General features: G+C 29.9%; 3 protein-coding genes across 4 annotated transcripts; 2 read left to right on the top strand and 1 right to left on the bottom strand.

The window, feature by feature from the left end:
• The first annotated feature begins 354 nt into the window (after positions 1–354).
• Positions 355–2575, top strand: LOC126842090 (snRNA-activating protein complex subunit 3-like). Its single transcript, XM_050578970.1, has 2 exons — positions 355–1117; positions 1412–2575. The coding sequence occupies exons 1-2, from the start codon at positions 508–510 to the stop codon at positions 1918–1920; spliced, it is 1119 nt and encodes a 372-aa protein (XP_050434927.1). The 5' UTR covers positions 355–507; the 3' UTR covers positions 1921–2575.
• Positions 2576–3028: 453 nt separating this feature from the next.
• LOC126844759 (small integral membrane protein 20) lies at positions 3029–4311 on the top strand. The gene is made up of 3 exons (XM_050583162.1): positions 3029–3247; positions 3932–3988; positions 4048–4311. Exons 1-3 carry the CDS (start codon positions 3133–3135, stop codon positions 4086–4088), a joined length of 213 nt encoding a protein of 70 aa, XP_050439119.1. The 5' UTR covers positions 3029–3132; the 3' UTR covers positions 4089–4311.
• A 1957-nt stretch (positions 4312–6268) lies between these two features.
• LOC126846182 (uncharacterized) lies at positions 6269–19274 on the bottom strand. 2 transcript variants are annotated; one of them, XM_050585426.1, is made up of 23 exons: positions 19134–19274; positions 18944–19042; positions 18735–18865; positions 18526–18660; positions 18266–18447; positions 14365–14538; positions 14175–14280; positions 13901–14080; positions 13159–13350; positions 12878–13097; positions 12628–12785; positions 11927–12103; positions 11680–11809; positions 11420–11577; positions 11154–11353; positions 10885–11062; positions 9916–10091; positions 9324–9801; positions 9085–9258; positions 8454–8591; positions 8072–8363; positions 6873–6976; positions 6269–6763 (listed from the first exon to the last, which is right to left on the bottom strand). In XM_050585426.1, exons 1-23 carry the CDS (start codon positions 19189–19191, stop codon positions 6383–6385), a joined length of 4221 nt encoding a protein of 1406 aa, XP_050441383.1. In that variant the 5' UTR covers positions 19192–19274; the 3' UTR covers positions 6269–6382. The 2 variants fall into 2 exon arrangements, with proteins under 2 accessions (XP_050441383.1, XP_050441372.1); XM_050585415.1 differs by having other exon boundaries at positions 9324–10091.
• Positions 19275–19644: the final 370 nt, after the last annotated feature.

Genomic DNA, 19644 nt, shown 5'->3' with positions numbered 1-19644 from the left:
GATAACACAGAATAGATAAAAGCAGAAGCACAGATTACATGAAACATGTAATCTATGATATTGTCGCCATAGTATAACCACAGATTATATGAAAATTAGTTAGATTATTATCTACCTACTATTCCAACACAGTGAATATTAGTGTTATCGACGGGGTCAATATTATTACCTATATAACATTAATTATATTTTTAACATTTAATATGGTAGGTAAATAATCATATAATCTGTGGTAAATACAAGTTCGATAATTTCGTTCCGGCTGACATGGCCACACTGGTCTCATTTTTTGTTTACACCGAGAGTGAACAATCTGTTTTCATATAATCTGTGGTATAACTTACCATAGTCCAGAGCCGTGTATTTTACAATTATTTACATGTTAGACGTTTCCTATTATTTTTATACTTCAAGTTTTAAGTTATTTTCACATAAAAACAACAATAAAATTAATTAATATCGTATAACATTTTATGTTATAAACTTTTTATTTCTAAGTTAATAATCATGGAGTTTAGTAATGAATTGTTAGGTGGTTATTCTTCGAAATTGATTAATATTAGACAATTTAAGACGGAAAATGCTTATGAAATGCATCCAATTAAGGTGTCCAAAGTTACTGAACGTAAGATATTTGCAAAAATTCAGTCAATAAATCCAAATGCTGATATTTCAAGTCTTCAGAATGAAATTAAACTTTGTGAAGCCAAGCTGCAAAAGCTTAATTTTCAAGACTTTTTTGATTCCCCTGATTCCCTAAATGCACGATGCCTTTTCCCTATTTATGACACTGCTACTGGTGATCTCCAAACACTAAAAAAAAAAAAAAGTGACTTATATCAAACTAAGAGAACAAGAATATATTCACCTCTTCCGAATTTCACTCCTCGAGGCAATATAGTTCCAGGCCAGACAGTATTAATTACCATTTCAGTCTACCATCCATTTCATTGGGTAAGTGATCAAGATCCAGACGAAGCTGTTATCCCACATTGTAATGACTCAATTCAATTTCATGAAACTCAAACTCTTCGAGATATTAAACAAGCAATTAAATGTGGAAATGAAGACAGTGAAATAAGTGGTGACATAAGTGAATGTCCTCACAAACCTTTTGGTAATCAAATTTTTATTGTATTTTACATGTTTAAAATTTATAAGATGGTGGCTTTGTTAGTATACAAAATGGCTAATGACTTTCTTACTTGATGAAAAATCGAGTCATTGGCTTTATGTTTTTAATAATACAGCTATTCTAGTACATTGATTTGTTGGCTATTTCATCTCTAAAACTAATTCATAATTTAATATGACATAGCCTATTCAGATTAATTATTTTGTAACATTTTTTATTTATTTGTCTTACATCATAGCAGTATTTATATTTTAATTAGTATTTGTTTATTTTTAGAATATATAAAAAGCTCAGATTTAAAACATGGATTATTCTACATAAACAATACTTTATATGTGGATTCAGTACATCCAGATATCACCCTGGCACATGCAAACACTATTAAAAAATGGGCAGAAGAAAATGGTAAACCCATTGAAGATGTTAAGACTATAGAAACACAACTTTTAGATTTGGAAGTATGCATCGGACAACCATACATTTATCAACATTTAGGACGATGTGAACATCTATTTATATTTAACGATATAAGTTTTGCTCAAACTAACGATTGTTTGGGACAGAACAATTATCCAAGAATTGTCAGTACAGCAAAAGATAGGTTGAAAAATTGTATATTCTGCAATAAATGTATGTCCAGCATTGTTATGATTAGTGAAGATAATAGAACACCAGTCACAGTTAACCATATGTGCGAACCTTGTTTTATTTCTTATAACTATAATAGTATAGGGGAAAAGGTTGCCGATTTTAAAGCATATAGGGCTATTAAATGGAGAAAATAAACAGTAATGGACAAATTAAAAAAAATCTTTTAGTTTTAAATGGTAATTAAAAAAAAATGTATTACTTTTAAATTAAATAATGTAATAGTATTTGTTAAAATAATACTTATTAACAATAAGAAATTATGACATGCAAATTTAATTTTTGTCTTATTTATTTACTTTTTACACAAATTTAAAAAAATTGTTATGGGTACAGTTTAAGTATGTATAATATGCTATATTTCAATATTATAATTGTATAAAATGTTACAAATTATACCTAAAAAATCACAAAGAGAGCTGAATTAAGTATCTACATCATTTAAATGTTTTAAAAAATCGACAATAGATTGGATATTTTAATGCATATTTAAGTTGGTATGTTGAATTTGTAATAAATTCGTAGGCGTAAATTTGGCTTGTTAGGAGGGGGGGCTAACATTTCAAACATAGCACAGGTCACAGGCCCGCAGAGGGCTTCGCCCCTGCACCCCCTTTATCTACATTTTCAAATTGCCAAGCTTTTACATAAATACTTTAAAATTATTTATTTAACAAAAACATACACATTTTAATTTAATTAGTTAACTATAAACTTATCTAATGACTAGTTTTATTGACCCAACAGTATTCATAACCTTGTATGTATTACCTTTTATAATAATTATTATTATATGTTTGTCTTTTTGTAATTGTCATTTTGGCATAGGTAACAAATAAATAAATTATTAATAACATATTATACTTATACATGACCCTTAAATGTCCACATACCTATCAGCAATCCTGCTTGAGAATTACTACGTAATAAATTGTATTTATTTTTTCTAATACAAAATCTGAACTATACAATTTTTAGGGGGGCTAAGCCCCAATTTACTCCTATGAATAAATTTGTCTAAAATTTATAAATATTATATATATATATACATAACAAAAATATTGTAAATATATATTTTGAAAATAAAACATATTAAAAGGTTTTTCCTTCTAAATTGTACATACATTAGGGTAAAGTTGAATTAAATTAAAATTTAACTTTGCGGCTAATTAAGGTGGCTCGCATTTTGTTATCACAAATAAGAGTTAGTGATAACAATGTTTTTAAAACAATGATAATGGAAAAGTGATAAGCACTCGCAAATGAAATTCAATACAAAAACCTTAAAACGTTTTTAATTTTTATACATTTGAACTCTATTTCAATTTTTAATTATCAATCCGTTTGTAATGGGTTATTTAAAGGGATGGAAATATGTTGCTTTTATTTCGGCATTTGTTGGCTCAATAGGATTAGCGACTTATCCTATCATTATACGACCTATGACACATGTTGAGGAATATAGTAAGTATAGTTAGTAGCACAATAAAAACATTAAAAAAATTTACTTTGATTTTTTGACTTCAAGTTTCTTAGAAGTGCTTAAAATGACTATAATAACAGTGGTAAATGATATGATTGTAAATTCTACCTAATTTTTAACAGGTGTTAGATTTTCAGAACAAAATATATAAGTAATAGTCCGATTATGAGTTTTCAGATAAGTGTTGTTTCTAAGGGGTATAAACTGGTTTATATTTTTAGTAAAAGTGTAAATAAAAATTTGTTTATCAATATACATAATTACATATATATCACACAAATTTCTAAAAGTGGCATTTAAGTTCTTAAAATATTTTATTTTTCCTACATTTTTCTTAAATATTAATTTGAATTGTCGTTTGTAAAATCCAGAGGTCGCTGCTTTCAATAAAACAACATCTTAAGTGAATATTTTTGTAAAAGGGATTTTTATGGTTTTTGGCATCAAGAACAAGTAATTTATATAATTGTAAAATCGTATCATAATTTAAAGCATTAATTGTGCAAAAGTTAAATAAGTTAATTTTTAATTGATTTCTCTCTAAAGTTTAACTTTTTGCACTTGAAACGTTGTTCTTAAAAAACCACATATGTATACAAAAGTTTTAAATTTTTTTCTCAGCTGGTTTATTTTTCAACATTTTTTCATTTATATTTATTTTATAGAAAAAGCTCAAGAAATTAATCGGGCTAGTTTAGATCAATCAAGACTTCAATCGACAAGTATGTAATATGCATGTGACTAAATAACCGAAACCTGTTGATTTTTTGTTTATTATTAGGTATGAATAAATGGACTGATCCCTTTGAAAAAAAGGAGTAATTCTACTATCCCAGAACAGTACAACTCGCAATGTTTTCAATTGAGGTACAATTCGAGGACTGTTGAACTGAACAATGTTCAATCAGATATTTACGCATGTGTCTTTTTACACATACTTTTAAATGTTTATTATTATAATTGTACCTATGTTGTAGATATAATGTATAAATTAGTCAATATATTATTTTAAACTGTTTTCTACTAATAAAATTATAAGCACAAACGTCTGTGGACCATGATACTTATTATTTTAGAATTGAAATTGCATTATCTCGATTATAATCAAACAATTTTCGATGAAAGGCGTCAGCTTGGCAGGGTCCACTTTATAGTTAACTGCCAAGCATTTCAAGAATTTCTTGATAGCCGGCAACGATGATCTTTTAAGGCCATCATCACCATCAAGGCACTGAAAGGATGAGCAGATTTTTAAGTACATCGATTGCTGTTTCAGTCATAGTGAAGCGATTATTATTGCCATCAGAAAAAATAAAAACAAATATATTAATAAAAATAATATTTTATCATTTTGCTTGTAATATTTCAGATAAGAAATTATTCGGATGCGAATAACGATTGATTACCTTAAAAATATAATAGAACTTAAATATAACAAAACGTATAAGTAAATTTCTATTTTAAATTTTATTTATAAAAATAAAAACATTGACCAATTTTATTATTGTTATTAAGAAGACGCCAAACCATTTAAAAATAATCGTTATAACGTGTTTATGAAACTAAACACCGTTTTTTAACTAATTAAAACAGCCCTTCAATAAAATATAAAAATTATACAGGACAAATATAAATTAAGGTATAGGAGTAGTAAGTAAGGTATAGTTAGAATACATAAAAAACAAAATATATATATACATTAAGTAATATAAACTTATTAAAAAAGAAGGTACACTAGGCTACAATATAATATATATCCAAGATACGCCATCAACTTGTGGACGATATGCAAGGCTCTGATATTGATCTCTGAAGCTTTTTAATATTATATGTATACGTCAATTTTACCTTACCTAAAAACCACGTTGAAGTTTTTCTAATTTATTTACTAATGTTTACATGGTAGGAAGACAAAATAAATAATAATAGATCCGTCTTCTACAATAGACCGAACGCGCTATATAGAATTTTAAGACAAATAGGGTTCGCTAACTTCCAATAGTTTATTTTTATAAAACCTAACGGATAACGTCCTAAAGCTTTGTTATATGTTCGTTAAACGATAAATCAGAAATTATTACGTCTGAATCGATTAATATGATTAATAAAATAATATGTTTGCCATTAACTAAATTAATTCCTGAAATATTATAAACAAATAGATTATTTACACGGCTACGTCAGAAGGTGGTTTTGAGACAATTTAGAAATATTAACAGGCAATCCATTCGAAGAGCACCATTTATAAAATCTATAAACATCAGCTTAGAAGTTGTAACAATCAAAGTAATATTATTAATTTTAGTAGAAATGGTAAAACTGTTCAGAAACCATGAAGCAATTGTTCAAACTTCAAGGACGCCATAATTAAATACAAAGGCTCTCCAAAAATGATGCATATGTATAATATTTTACATGAAATTTTAAATTTTATAAAATTTTGTTGTTTCAGCACATTTTATAAATATAAGTAGTATATCGATAAATAATATAAATACATACATATAGGTAAATTATAATTTTATACTATATTGTAAAATATTTTCAAATCACATTCGACAAAAAAATAAATACATATTAATAACACAAGTGTTTTAATAATAATTATTATCCTAAATGTTTAAATTATTGTTTTATAATATTATGGTAACAATTTGTAAAACATTTTTTTAAAAATATTTTTGTATTTGATTTCCTTCCAAAATATTTTTTTAAACTACCTATGTTTTTAATGTATAAAACAAATTGAAAAAATTACTTTCAAATAGTTTTTTATGTAAATAGTTATAATTTTAAAATGTATTTATGCTGTGTAGTTAATAAATAGAAATATTATTGTATGATTTCAATTTTCGCACGACCTTTGACCCAAATTACATAAGTAATAATTATGTTTGTTTTTGACTTAGCCATAACATTATAGTATGATTAAAAAAAATCTGAGAAAAATATTGGAAAAGAAAAGATTTTTTTTCTAAATATTTATTATAATATATTAACAATATTTCTGAGAAAATTTTAATCAATAAATAATTCAAAAACAATGTGTAATGTAAAAAAATATTCTATAAACACAACAATGCGATAATAAAAAATGACGGAAAAAATCGTATCTATCATTTGGAAACAAACAATAAAACAAAAAGACTTAGAGTAGTAAGAAGTAAGGTATGACATAAAGTGGCAGCTTTGGAATCAGCTTGCATTTGATTGTTGATGCTATCGCTGCCCAGGTTCATTCCGCCTATCGCGAAAGCGTTTTTCACGACATGTTCCCGTTGCCGATCCACTGGGAATCTCGATTTGGGAATCTGGGAATCGGAATTCGAAATGGGCACCACGACTGCCGGCGCCGTTATCCACGTGGCGTTCATCTCAAAGTCAATCACTTTCGATAACGTTTCCTGTTGTTTCACATCTAAGTGTTTGAAATGATTCTTTAACATGGTAAATGCAGATTTCGGCGTTAAACTGCTGAAATGGGTTTCGTTCATGAGCTGTTGAACGAAAACAATTTAAAAGTTATTGATTGACCGAATGTGTGTACAAAAGTAGCCATCACACAAGGTAGGTACACAAGGTACTAATATTATTATTATTATTTACTTTAATCTGAGGTTCATGAAGACATTCGACGGCATGCGATGTAAGTCCTTCTAAAGCACCGGGATTGTTGTCCAATAACAATTTCCATTGAGTAGTGTTGATCCCTGAGTACAACCGAAATTATCCAGTTTGAACATTTAACTCTTGGGGGCAAGTGCCACTAATTAACCATACAAAAACCCAAACATTTTGGAGGGTGTTTGAACACCCAAAACACCTGAGTACGTGTTTGGCAAGTGGTAAGTATAGTTACCACTTATATATGAATATCTAATTTTTTATCGTTAGTTAGATGTGATGATCTTAGAAAATAGTCAACTAAACACATAACTGCGGAATCTTATTATTTTGATTTCTCACTTTTGATTTTGTATTTAATAATATATTTTTTTATCCAATCATTTTGCTGATTTTATTATTTTAAGTATGTACTTTTAAGGTCGTTGACGGTTTTTAGGTGACATTTCTTGCCCCTCAAAGAGTTAAGCAACGTTTTTTTTTAGTATTTTAAGAGAACGATACACATGCTGTTTTTCAGGAAAAAAACAAGAGTCCGAATTCTTCTAACATCTTAGTACCTATTTATCATGTATAAACATGTTGCTGACATTAATAGATCAATGTGTTTTATGCCCTCTCAAAGTTTATTTTTGTTTCCGTCATTTTAAAACCCATAGAAAATATTTACTACCTGCGTTTTTAAAAAAGCGTAAGGCTGTTTTTTAGGGAATTGTTTTTTATAATAACAATAAAACAAACGTGGCGCTCTACAACTTTTCCAAAAGTAATCTAATTAGTTTGCATGTAATATTATTATTTAAATTTTGTCTAAACATATTATCATACAATTTGCTCAATATTTTGTAAACCAACTTCTTTAATTAAAGTAAACCCAAAAAAACGGGGGGAAATTTATACTTTGTTAAGTAAATTTCTAGGTTTATATAGGTCTATGCAAATGAATCTACAGTAACGGGTAACCGAAAAAATATATTTTCATTCTGTTTTCGGTATGTTAATATTGATAACAATTGGGGGGTTAGGCAAAGAATTATCAGGCAGGACAGACAGCCAACATGCAAATACGAAAAATACAATTTTAAACATACTTAATTTCCTTTACAACGCTTCAATTAATATTTAATATTCCACCTTCAGCTATTGTATAAATTTCTCGAAAACCCGTTAAATGAATTTACCTGATACTATGATTCCCATGCGTTCTACCTCGGCAGTCTTCCAAGTGTCCGATTGTCCGACCTTGGAGATTGCTATGGACGCAAGATTTTTCACACAAGGTTCGTCGCAAGTGGTGATAGTCGTAAAAGCTGAACTGCTTTTCCAAAACAACTCTTTAGTCAGCATAGCCAATTGCACTGTCCGCGGCTGTAGCTGGCACATCAGAGACCCGAACAAACCCCAAAGGTATGGCGGCATTTTCCTGTTGTTTTCTTCGGATTGGGCCATAAACTGATTGGCGATCTCTTTGCGCTAGAAACGGAAAACATTCACTTACTACTTACGAGTAAGACAACAATATGATTTCGTAATGAAACAATAATTGTTTTGTTTAGAACATACAGCCGACATGGACGTCACGTGTTTCCCGAGCGAGTTGATCAACTCCAACGTCCAAGGTCTGTGGATATCCAAGTTCAATGTTCGGACGTCGTCCGACGATATTCCAGATAACACAGATCCATACGTGTGCAGAGCGTGCTAAAAACAGAATATATAACAATATGAAAGTACAGACAGAGTTGGTCAAACCGTTATTGATAACAAATGAAAATCAAAACAAGTCGAAAAGTTACCCCCCCCCCCTCCAAATATTAAGTATTTAGTTGTGCCATTGATGCATGTATTTAGTTTAATTATAAATAAAGAATAATTTTCTGAACATTCCGACTAGTCGATAATTATCCAAAACTGGTTATCGACTAGTGAAAAATGTCAGTAAATCATTCTTATTTTAAACTGTTAATTAAATTCATACGTTTCAATAGTTGATAGAGCTCTAGAACATACCAAGAAAGGCAAATATTTAGTAATTTTTAAATAATGTAAAATAACAAAAACAAAAATGTTTTCAAAAAGAAAAACCACAAAATTGCCATTATTTTAACAAAAAAAGAGCGTCTTGTCTTTAATGAATGATCATGTAACAAAAACAGTTTTTTTTTTTTAGTATTTTCGTTGATATATAAATAACCTTTTCCTGTATTCTAGGCCACACGAGATCGGCTACAGTGGAATTGAGTTGAAACGATCCCAACGAATCCGCACAATCGTTTAGCTCGTCGTCGGTCATGTCGTTTACAATGGATTCAAACCGCGAGGACATAACCGAAGCCGGACCCAAAACTCTGATGGCGTCGCAACCGATCTGAAAAAAAAGTGCATACACTTAGCTGATAATCCAACAACGACGACCAGAGAAACAATATATACCCGTATTGTCCAATTGAAAAACTGTTGGTCCGATGATCTCTTTCTCCTGATTTCGTCGTCCGTAATAGGTTGCACTATTGTAGTTTCAGAAACGAAACCGAGTTCAACACTTTCGGTGGTTGAATAGGAATACTCGACCGATGCACTGAAACTGGACGTTTCAGCAGACGCTTGACCGGCGTCTCCATTGTTGAACGTTGGATTCTCAGGTGTTGTCGTTTGTTGAGTCGCATTTGTTTCGGCCGTACGATAGTGCGATGGCAAATCGCGTTTGTTATCCGACAGAGCGACAATCGCGTAGTCCACTTTCTCGGTACTTTCGTTGCCTTTCGAAACGTACAAATTGTAATTTTCCGGTGTCGTCGGACTCGGACTCGTCGTTTCCGGTGTGCTTGTAAATTGTTCACTGCCCGCCACATCGGTATCGGGTTCAAGTGTGGATACAACACCGATAGGACTGCTATTCGTCGTGCTAGAACTGTTGTTGTCCAGGGTTTGATTTGGTTTTCCGGCGAAAAACAGGCCATGAAAAAAACTAAATATTGATGAGTTGTCGGTGGAATGGTAGTCTTCGGTCTTCTCGGGAACGTACACCGTGATGGTATTCACTTCTTGCGACGGAATGCCTTCTTCGGTTCGACGATAGTCTTCGACTGAACTGATCCTTTGCAATTGGTTCTGCATGGAAACAAGATGAAAGTCGACAAGGTCCGACAGAGCTCTCGTGAATTCAGAATGTCGATCATAATTTTCGAACAGCATACAAGCCTGAAACGCAATTTAATCAAAATTAGATTACCTTTTCTACGATAAATAAATGACCGTTTACATTGGCTATACTTGAAATATCCAAAAAAACAACCCAACACAGTGGCGGCATATTGGGGGAGGGAGAAATCAAAAGTCTACTTACTCCAAATGAACCCTTCGGTGCGAATATGTACATAGTAGAAATATGAATAACGATCAAAGCATTGCAACGACAGTAATATGCTTGAAATTATATTTCAAGTATTAGGGAGGATACGTTTAGGGTAGATCATCCGGCTGTAATGATTTGTTACAGTCGTTTCCTGTACATCTGGACACCTGCACATCAATTTCCATCCCTTCTTGGGAAAAAGGGTTAATGATATTTTTTTTTTGTTTATCAACGTTCATCAGTAGTATACTGTCTTACATTAGTCTTGGTCATTGACTACCCAAGAATACAAATATTATGTATAAGATTTAGATTGTTTTCGGTTTTAACGGAATAATATTCAACCGAATATTGGTTAAAATAACCGTTTTTTGTTTTATAGAGCACTATGATAGATGTTTCGAAGGTACGTTTGCGGCCTAACCTCATTTCCACAATTAAATTCATTATTATGTTTTAAGTGTAAACGTTCGTGAACGTTCCAAACATTAGACTGTACTGAGCAGAGGTAGAAATAAAAGTAGGTATTCGGTTATTTTAGTTTCAGATTTTCAGTTTCAGTATTGTCAGACTACTCTTAAATTTTAAGTATAGTTGGTGCAAACGGCCATTAATAAAATATACTTAAATACTTCTTACTTCGTAAAATGGAACGTTAGTAGGCATCCATTCTATGATATCAGCGTAATGGGTTTTAATGATATCCGCTGAATTCAGACGAGACATAACCGGTATGGAACTTAACTGTGTTTCATTTAACACAATCAAAGAATCTGATAACGTCACCAGTGTATCGATCATCCACGAATCGGGATTTCTAAATTATCAGTATTTTTTTTTTTTTTTTTATGACAAAAGTCATTAGTACAAACTACGTAGGTATATTGAATAAAAAATTATGGAGTTACCCGAAAGCTCGAATCACAAGATTTGCCCATTGATCCTTCGAGTTTGCGCCAAAACAAATCCTAGTATCGAACAAGCCAATTTCTAATAAAATTTTGAATGCTTTTCCGTCGACTTTGCTCAAATATTCAAAACCAATAAAATGAGTAAGATTGCCCAGTGTGTATAAATGATCTATGTTTAAAACTGATGAATTCTTAAACTGTAACGGACAAAATATTAATAAATATTTAACCGTACAATACGACGTTTTCGATGCAATACTCACGACAGTGTCAATGTATTGATGAACTAAATTTTGGATTTTCGATTTTGGAGCAGCGATCAAAAGTTCAGGAAGGCTGAGCCGGCCGATGGCATAAACTATAGAATCGGTCAGGTCCGACTTGATGATATCTTCAACTGGCAGAGTAATTAAAACGAATCCTGTAAATTTAATATTTTAATAATTATAAAAACGATAATACGAAATAATAATTTACATAAATCAAGTAAACTAGACAAAACAAACAAAATAGTTCTATTAACCTCGAACTGCTTCTATTTCCCATTCTTCCAAAAATAACACCGATGGATTATCGACTGAAAAAACGGATTTCAAGTGCAGATATTTCATAAATGCTTTGGCAAAGCACGGCTGTAAATCCTTTGGGAACATCTGTTAATTTAAAAATTGCACCGATGTTAAAAAAAACAATATCTTGACAAAATACTTTTATTAATTATAAGTCAGGTGGTTAAATATACAGCGTATAATGTCTGTATAGTGTATTACTTTGCCATGACGCTCGAGATAATTATTGAAGTTGTAAATGGATTCAATGAACTCGACTCCATTGAGTTTTTTTATGAAACCACATGTATACCCGTTGTAAAGTCCGTGAGATATACCTATCGATTTATTGCCAGTCCATTTGAATAATAAGTCGTCATCTTCCAAAATCGATCTAATCTAAAAGATGTGTAAAGAAGTTTAAAATTAATAATATTAATGTTTATACCGTTTGAAATCAAAATAGGAAATAAACTATTTAAATCGAGGATAAAAACTTTAGCGAAACAGTTATATCATTTTTAAATTTTAACAGTTCCTTAATAAGTTTTTTTTAAAAAAGTTCCAATTTTTAAAGTGAAGAAACATGTTTTTATACATGTTTTTAAATTATAAATTAATTGTTAACAGCATAAATGTAGACTTCAACCTTTATACCAATGTTATTACTCGATACCGGGACCGAACTCTTTTATTTTAAAAATAGCAACAATAATTTTCCTAATGGAGAATTTATTTAAAAAGTTTACACAACACAGTTATGGAATGGAAGTTTAAAAATAAATAACATTTCTTAACCTTAACTTTTATTTTGTAAAATACAATAATTTATTTAAAAGTATACGGTTTTTTTTTTTTTAATACAAGTTAACTGTAGTAAAATCCAATCCTTGATAATAATGAAATGTCATAACTAAACTCACTATGTGTTTAGGCAGTCTGTCTATTCTATCTTTATAATTAGAATACAGTTGTTGCAAACCATCAAACAAAGGACCTGTAATGTCTGCTGGCGACAGTTGTTCGAACAGTATATTGCGATCATTTTTAAGCATTTCTTCAATATAAACTATGTTTTTGTCTGAAGAAAGAAAATTAATTCACCAAATCAAAACAAGCGTTATCCGGTGAAATGTTTCAGAATCAATTGCACTTTCGAGTTAATGGCATTACCTTGGTTGATTGTGTCCAACAGTTGAAGAGCTAACGGTAAATTAAACTCATCGACTTTAGCCACTAAATGACACACCACTTGGTAAGTGATAAATCCCTCGCCTGCCGTCATCAGACTAGAAACAGGAAGAGCTTTGAGTAGGTAGTTTAAACCCAGCAAGAGTTCTTGATTGTTTTTATGAAGCGACAACATACTGCTGCAACCGCTTAAATAAAATGCCTGAAAAATAAATAGAACCCATGAAGATACTTAAAATGCGTAAAAGGGTAATTATTCGTACTTGTCTGGCAGAAATCATAGAAGAATCTGCAGAAATAAGCGATTCAGTATTCAGCGGAAAATCACAGAATTTCATAAGTACAGATGGAGGTTGAGTGTAAAGTAACGGGAGATGTCTTAAGTCGTCAAACGACCAGCTTTTGGTGGAATTGGGTTTAGTGAGATACCGTTGCCTTGCAATTTTATTAAATATCTAAAAACAAAAAATAAAAATTTTAACACGGGTTCAAACATTTGTCAAAATGATGGCGATAATCGGTTGTCACAAACACGAAAGCTCTAAATTTGAAGTATGCTTTGATATTGTTTAATACAAACAAGCATATTATCAAGTATCAATTAATCAAGTCGACACATTTATTATAAACATTTCATCATACACTCAATACAGCAAAATTATTATAAAGTCTAAAAATGTAGAGGAAAAATAAATGTTGTCAACAAAAATATAACAATAGCAATTTTTATTTTCGATTTATTTAGTATCAAATGTTATGAACATTTTTTTAAAACTATTGTAATAAGAAACATTTGTATCTGTATTAACTAACCTTCAATTACTAATTTTAATTGTAAATTTGTTAACAAAATGTATTTTCCTGATATCTGTACACCTCGCAAGTCATCAATTAGGTACATAATAATAATGTATTTTACTACGCGTAATTGTATTGTACATTAAGTATCATTCAATTGGTTGGTGTAACTCAAAAGATAGTGTTAACGTCTAAAAGTCGTGCTACCTGTTTAGCTGCGGCAAAACTAAAAAGTTGATTTTCTTTGGCCCATTCATCAAGTTGGAATTCGTAGGGTTGGAATTCATCTAATTGCATTGGCGACAGTTTAAAAATAAACGATTTATAATGGATCATATTATATCCCAGAGTTTGGTTTTGCATTAGCGTATAAAACAAAAAGCGGGCCTGGAAATGGAAAATAATATATTTATAAGTAAACGAATAGCCAATAAACATGCAGGGTGTACGTCTCGTCTGATTATTTAAGAAAAAATCTTACTTGCGCGTGATCGAAGTCGGTCTTGTGTAATAAAGTTGTAGATTGGTCATTAAATGTCAATCTACTTAGTTCATCATTACGCAAACCCAACAATAGAAAATTATACCTAAACAACAATATGGATTTATACAAATATAAAGCGGGTTTAAAAGATAAGTTTGTGATTTCTAGTTGAAAAGTATTCTCTTACCGGTCAATTTCGTCGGAACTCCATTCATCCAGTGGTTTTGGATATGAATATTTCACTGCCAAGAATGACCATAATCTTTTGACATTTTTTGACAAATCTTTCCAGTCGACATTACTTGAATTCACGCACATTCTTCTATGTGAATGTTCTTCTGACTGTTCCAGATTATTAAAGCTAAAATAATTATTTAATTACACTTAATTATAACGAGGCGAATCACGTTTATTTTTATTGAAATTTGATACAAACTATTATAAATTATACTAGAATGTATTCATTCAGTTCACCAATCGACTATAAATTATCACTTTATACTTTAAATAAATTATTTTATTGCTCAAAACAGAAACAAAATTTTGTTTTTAAAATTGCAGGTTTCGATCCATTTTTTACATTTTTTTATAGTAAAATGTCGTAATTGCAACCGCTAAATTTTTCAAAGTAATAATTAAGCATACTAAATTGTAATTAAATGATTTTAAGTTATCGGATGACAATGTTTTTTAAACTTTAAAAATATTATTTTAAATGGTTGTAAATAAAATCATGACAGATATTTGATTTTTGTAGGTTTAATTTTTGTGTTGAAAATAATCTACTGAATATTTAGACTGAATGACAGGAAAATTCATAATACAAAATAAAATATATTTTTATAGTAAAAATGTTGTTGTTCAAATATAGTGACAATGTACAGTTTTATAAGGATACTATTGTGTTGGTAATCACGTTTTAATTTTTTCCTTTATAAAAAAAAATGTTGACTACATTTTTCGAAAAATTGTAGATATTTTTGTAGTGTTGTTCTAAACACTATATCTACATATAGTCCAAATTTCAGACCTAATTATATTTTCTTGATTTGTATATACTATTTTATAGGTACTAATCTTATATTACTATATAAGATAAAACTTTTATCTTACATTATTTTGGATCTGATTCGACTAATTTTTAATAATGTTATAGCGTGTTATAATTTTAAGATTTAAATTATGTACAATATTAGGAAGTTTTTCTGAATTTAGAAAGGGAATGGGTGAACTTTTTAAAGTACTTTTCATGAACGATTTTTTACCTGTATCAGACAAATCTAAATGAAGACACCGTAGACCCAGACACAAAAATAGAAAACAAATTATTGTAATACCTTTTCAGCTTTAAACTAAAAAATTTATGTAAGTATAGTATTTTTTTTTTCCGATTGTCTAAATTGAAATCTGAAAATCTCTCATAAATTCTAAGCTTTCGTGGAGAAAAAGTAGCTAGAGGTGTGTGTGTAATTTCTAATATTTAAAAATAATAATAAACAAATGTGCGGTTATAAATTAACATTTAATATAAATGCCTTTAAAAATGTAAATTCCTATAAAGTAGGAATCACCGGGTGATTGGTTAACTATGGACCAGTCAATATCTTAGAAGTTATTAGACTTTTAAAATTTTTTTTTTTTATAATTTTATAATTATTAGTGGGAACAAATTTAATATATTTTTTAAAATTATAACTTCGCCCCTTATACGTTAAAATTTTATAGACTTGAGTTTTTTTATTAGTAACGTATATATTTGATTAACTTTTTGAATTAAGAATATTTGCTGAATATTTTGACTGGTCGATAACCAGTTTTAGATAATTAGTTTTCTGGTTATTAAATTTTAAAAGTTTTGACGGGAGGGAAAAGTCGGTTGAGTAATGTGCGCAGATAAAAGCATCTCTACTCTCCATCCTTTCTCCCGTCCTAAATTTTAAACTTGAATAACTTGATAACCAGTCTATCCAAAACTGGTTATCGACCAGTCAAAATTTTCATAAAATTTTTCTTAATTTAAAAAGTTAATCAAATATATACGTTACCGTTTAAAATTCTTAAATTCATACGGGTTTAACATATAAGTTATATTTTTCAACAATATATTAAATTTGTCCCAACTTATAACTACTAAATTATAAAAAAAAGTAATTAAAAAAAGTCTAATATCTTCTAAGTTATTGAGTGGTCCATAGTTAACCAATCACCCAGTACACTAGTATACACAATTAAGTCGATTACCAGTGAAAAAATTGTATTATTATCTTTAACTATTATTACAAGAGATATGTGTACATAAATGATAACCACAACATTTTGTTTCTTTTCTTATCTGGGTTTATAATATGATAAAAATAATTTTCTTTTTCCTATCAATTTATGTGTGTCAAAACCTAAGTATACCTAAGTACATGACCCATATGTGCAACAATAGTCATTAAAAGGTAATCAAGGATGAGAATATTTTAAAATAAAGTAAATGTTACTCATAGGTGTTATTCAAAATTGCACTGTCGCCAATACCTTATGTATTTGAATGTTGTCTTTTATTTTTTGTCATTGAGAAAGGATAAAAATGCCATTTTTTTGCACCATGAACCAAAATCACCAATTTTTTGGTATTTTTGTGTTTTTGTACGTAAATAATTAAAACAAAATTAATTTGATTACTTTTTTATTAAATGTTTTTTGTTGAATTCAAAACTGGTTTTAGAATTTATATCTTTATAAAAAAAAAACAAAGAAAATTAAAAAATCCCTAGTTTTATTTTGTATGTTGTTCACATCTAAGCGATTTAACAAATTGATGTGCTAAATAAAATTTGAGGCTAGACTCAGATTCAGCGAAAAAATAAGTTATGCATTATGGTTTTAGTTTTAATAAAATCACTTTTAAATAAACGCTTCGGCGCGAATCTGAGAATAGTAGATTCAAACTAATATACTCCACTTCAAGTACAGTAAAAAAGTATTATACGTAACTGAGTAGCAGTAGTAATAGTGAGTAAGTAAGGGTCTAGTGTTCATAGATAATTTGGATTGTTATCGATAAAAGCAATGTCCATAATGACAATTATGTGCTTAAAATTAATTTTTAGCATTACGGTGGTGCCCACACGATAAGGGGTAATCGCCTGTCTATACAAATATATTGCCATAGTTACCATATAACAATATAATGAAAATATTTTTAGATATCTGTCAACTGTTGATTCACTCACACATAGCAACCCGGAAACTGACTACGTTCAAAGTGTAATTTTCATCTTTTAGGGGGTTTTTCCTTAATAAAAAAAATGTTTGACAACAGATTTTCGAGAAAATTGTGTATCTTTTAGTTCCATTCTAGATCTACCTTCGGTCTAATTTTTGGACCTAAATCCCTAAAACTTTGCTTGAAAATGCTTTTGGATGTTTTTCTCGATTTTGAAGGGGAAGGCGTGCATTTTTTTAATTTTTGGTCCAAAAACTACCTTACAGGTACAATAGCTGATTTATAGAGTTATATTTCAATATGAAAGCTTCAATCATAATATTACGTTTAGATAACAAAATATACGATTGTGTAGGTAATAGAAAATAAAAATTTTATTTTTATTTTACTTAATTGAAAAACACAAGACTGGTTATAGTTGTTCTTAAAAAAAAAAAAAAAATTGAATTTGAACCTAACCTAACCGTTACGTTCGTTCCATTTGATAAGCTTTATTTGTATTGTTTCAGCATCAAGAACTATGGCTTAGTATAGTTTTATTTATGTTAAAAGAAATTGAGTTTATTAGATTCAATATTGGTCCAATTATTTCTAGAACCAATATCGAAGTAAAAAACAAAATTAGGGAGTCAGCTAAACTGTGTTTATTATACTCTATTGAACGAAACCCGTGTTTTTATGTAAAATACGACTTGCTAAATAGAATTTTAGCCTATAAATACCATTAAGCCTAATTTTTTTATTTGTTCGATTGTTTTATGTTAAATAACGAACATTTTAAAATTGCTCGTCTAAAAAATGAATTTCGATAACTGCTAATGTAGTTTATGCTAACCATTTTTTTTTTATAATATAGCAATAGAAAATTACTTACAGTACTTCGGCCATAATCTTGCTCTGAGTAAGCATATAAGGAGACCATAATCTGGCATAGGCATGACCGCAAATGAGGGTCAGTTTTTGTAATTTACCGTTATTGAGTTCGATCTTCCATTTGTAAACCGTTTCGCCGAGGATGTTCAAATTCCGTTCGTTTTTTATTGGCCTTTGGGTCAACTGGTAAAAACAACGTTTTCATTATTATTTAAATAACTGAAATGGTAATTCTAAAACAAAATACCATTGTATACGTACAATGTTTAAGAATTCAAATGTCCGTGCGTTGCCCGAAACCGATTGAAATATTTTCTTGGCCAAAACACTGTTGTCCTCGTGTGTCAGTAAAATCGAAACCAAGTTATCTACGCGTAAAGTCCCTAATTTGTTAACCTATAAAAAAAAAAAAAATGATTTATGCCAGGAAAATCTAATCTGCCCTGAATCGTTCTAGAGCCATCGCTTACAGGTATAAAGTATAAAAGGTCGGCCGGTAAAGTTGCAATCTCTGTCAAATTCATCGGAGAACCAGACAACAATTTCTCGTGAACTTCGTGCGAAATACCGTTGAACAAATATTGGATTTCCGTTTGATATCCTAACACAATCGAACAATATTGAATTTAAATAAAATCTAATCCAGTCATACATAGTAAACTAAGTGTACACATTATACCTTTGGCGTTGTCCGTACAAACGTTTGACCGATTTACCTTGAACAGACAATGTAACGAAGCGCCGTGATGGTGCGCATGATGGTCGTGTGCTTGAAGTCCTATTGAATAATTAATAATAAAATGAAAGAAAAGTTCTCAAAAAAAATGTACACGTCTCAACAATTATTGTTACGCATAAAGAACACAAACCTTGAATGAACAAGAACGACAAGCTGACAAACAATGTTTTATGAAAGAACGTGAGCATGTTTAACGTGTTTACCTACAGTGAACTAAGACGTTCAGTAGTGCAGCAACACGGCGACTTTTTTTCGCCCATGGGCCCAATATTGCCTTTGGAATCCCCGTAACAGCCAGATAATAGTAATCTAATCAAACTTTTATATTTATAAATATATGTATATACAAATATTATACATACATTTGTTGACATGCGATGCATGTTATGATACAGTGTATTTGTGCAGAAACATTTTATTTTTAGACTCGACTGCTCGCACACACAACCTGACATAATATTCAAATAGTTGATCACAGGTACCTATACGAAATTGGTTGACTCAAGTTTATGTTTACCTGTTCGGCTGTTGCTAACTTTCAATAATACTCTTGCAGTTGTAGTGGAGAGTATGCGCTGCATAAGTGTCTAGGTAAAATAATGTTCAAGTAAATCATATATAAAATATAAAATTTTCAAGCA

This window comes from Adelges cooleyi, unplaced genomic scaffold (genome assembly GCF_023614345.1).
Source record: "Adelges cooleyi isolate 19-005CV unplaced genomic scaffold, UGA_ACOO_1.1 ACOO_flye_CR_arks_rails_tigmint_CR_PRNA_108, whole genome shotgun sequence".
NCBI lineage: Eukaryota > Metazoa > Arthropoda > Insecta > Hemiptera > Adelgidae > Adelges > Adelges cooleyi.
The sequence above is the reverse complement of the archived record's forward strand: the minus strand, read 5'-3'. Positions and strand labels throughout refer to the sequence as shown.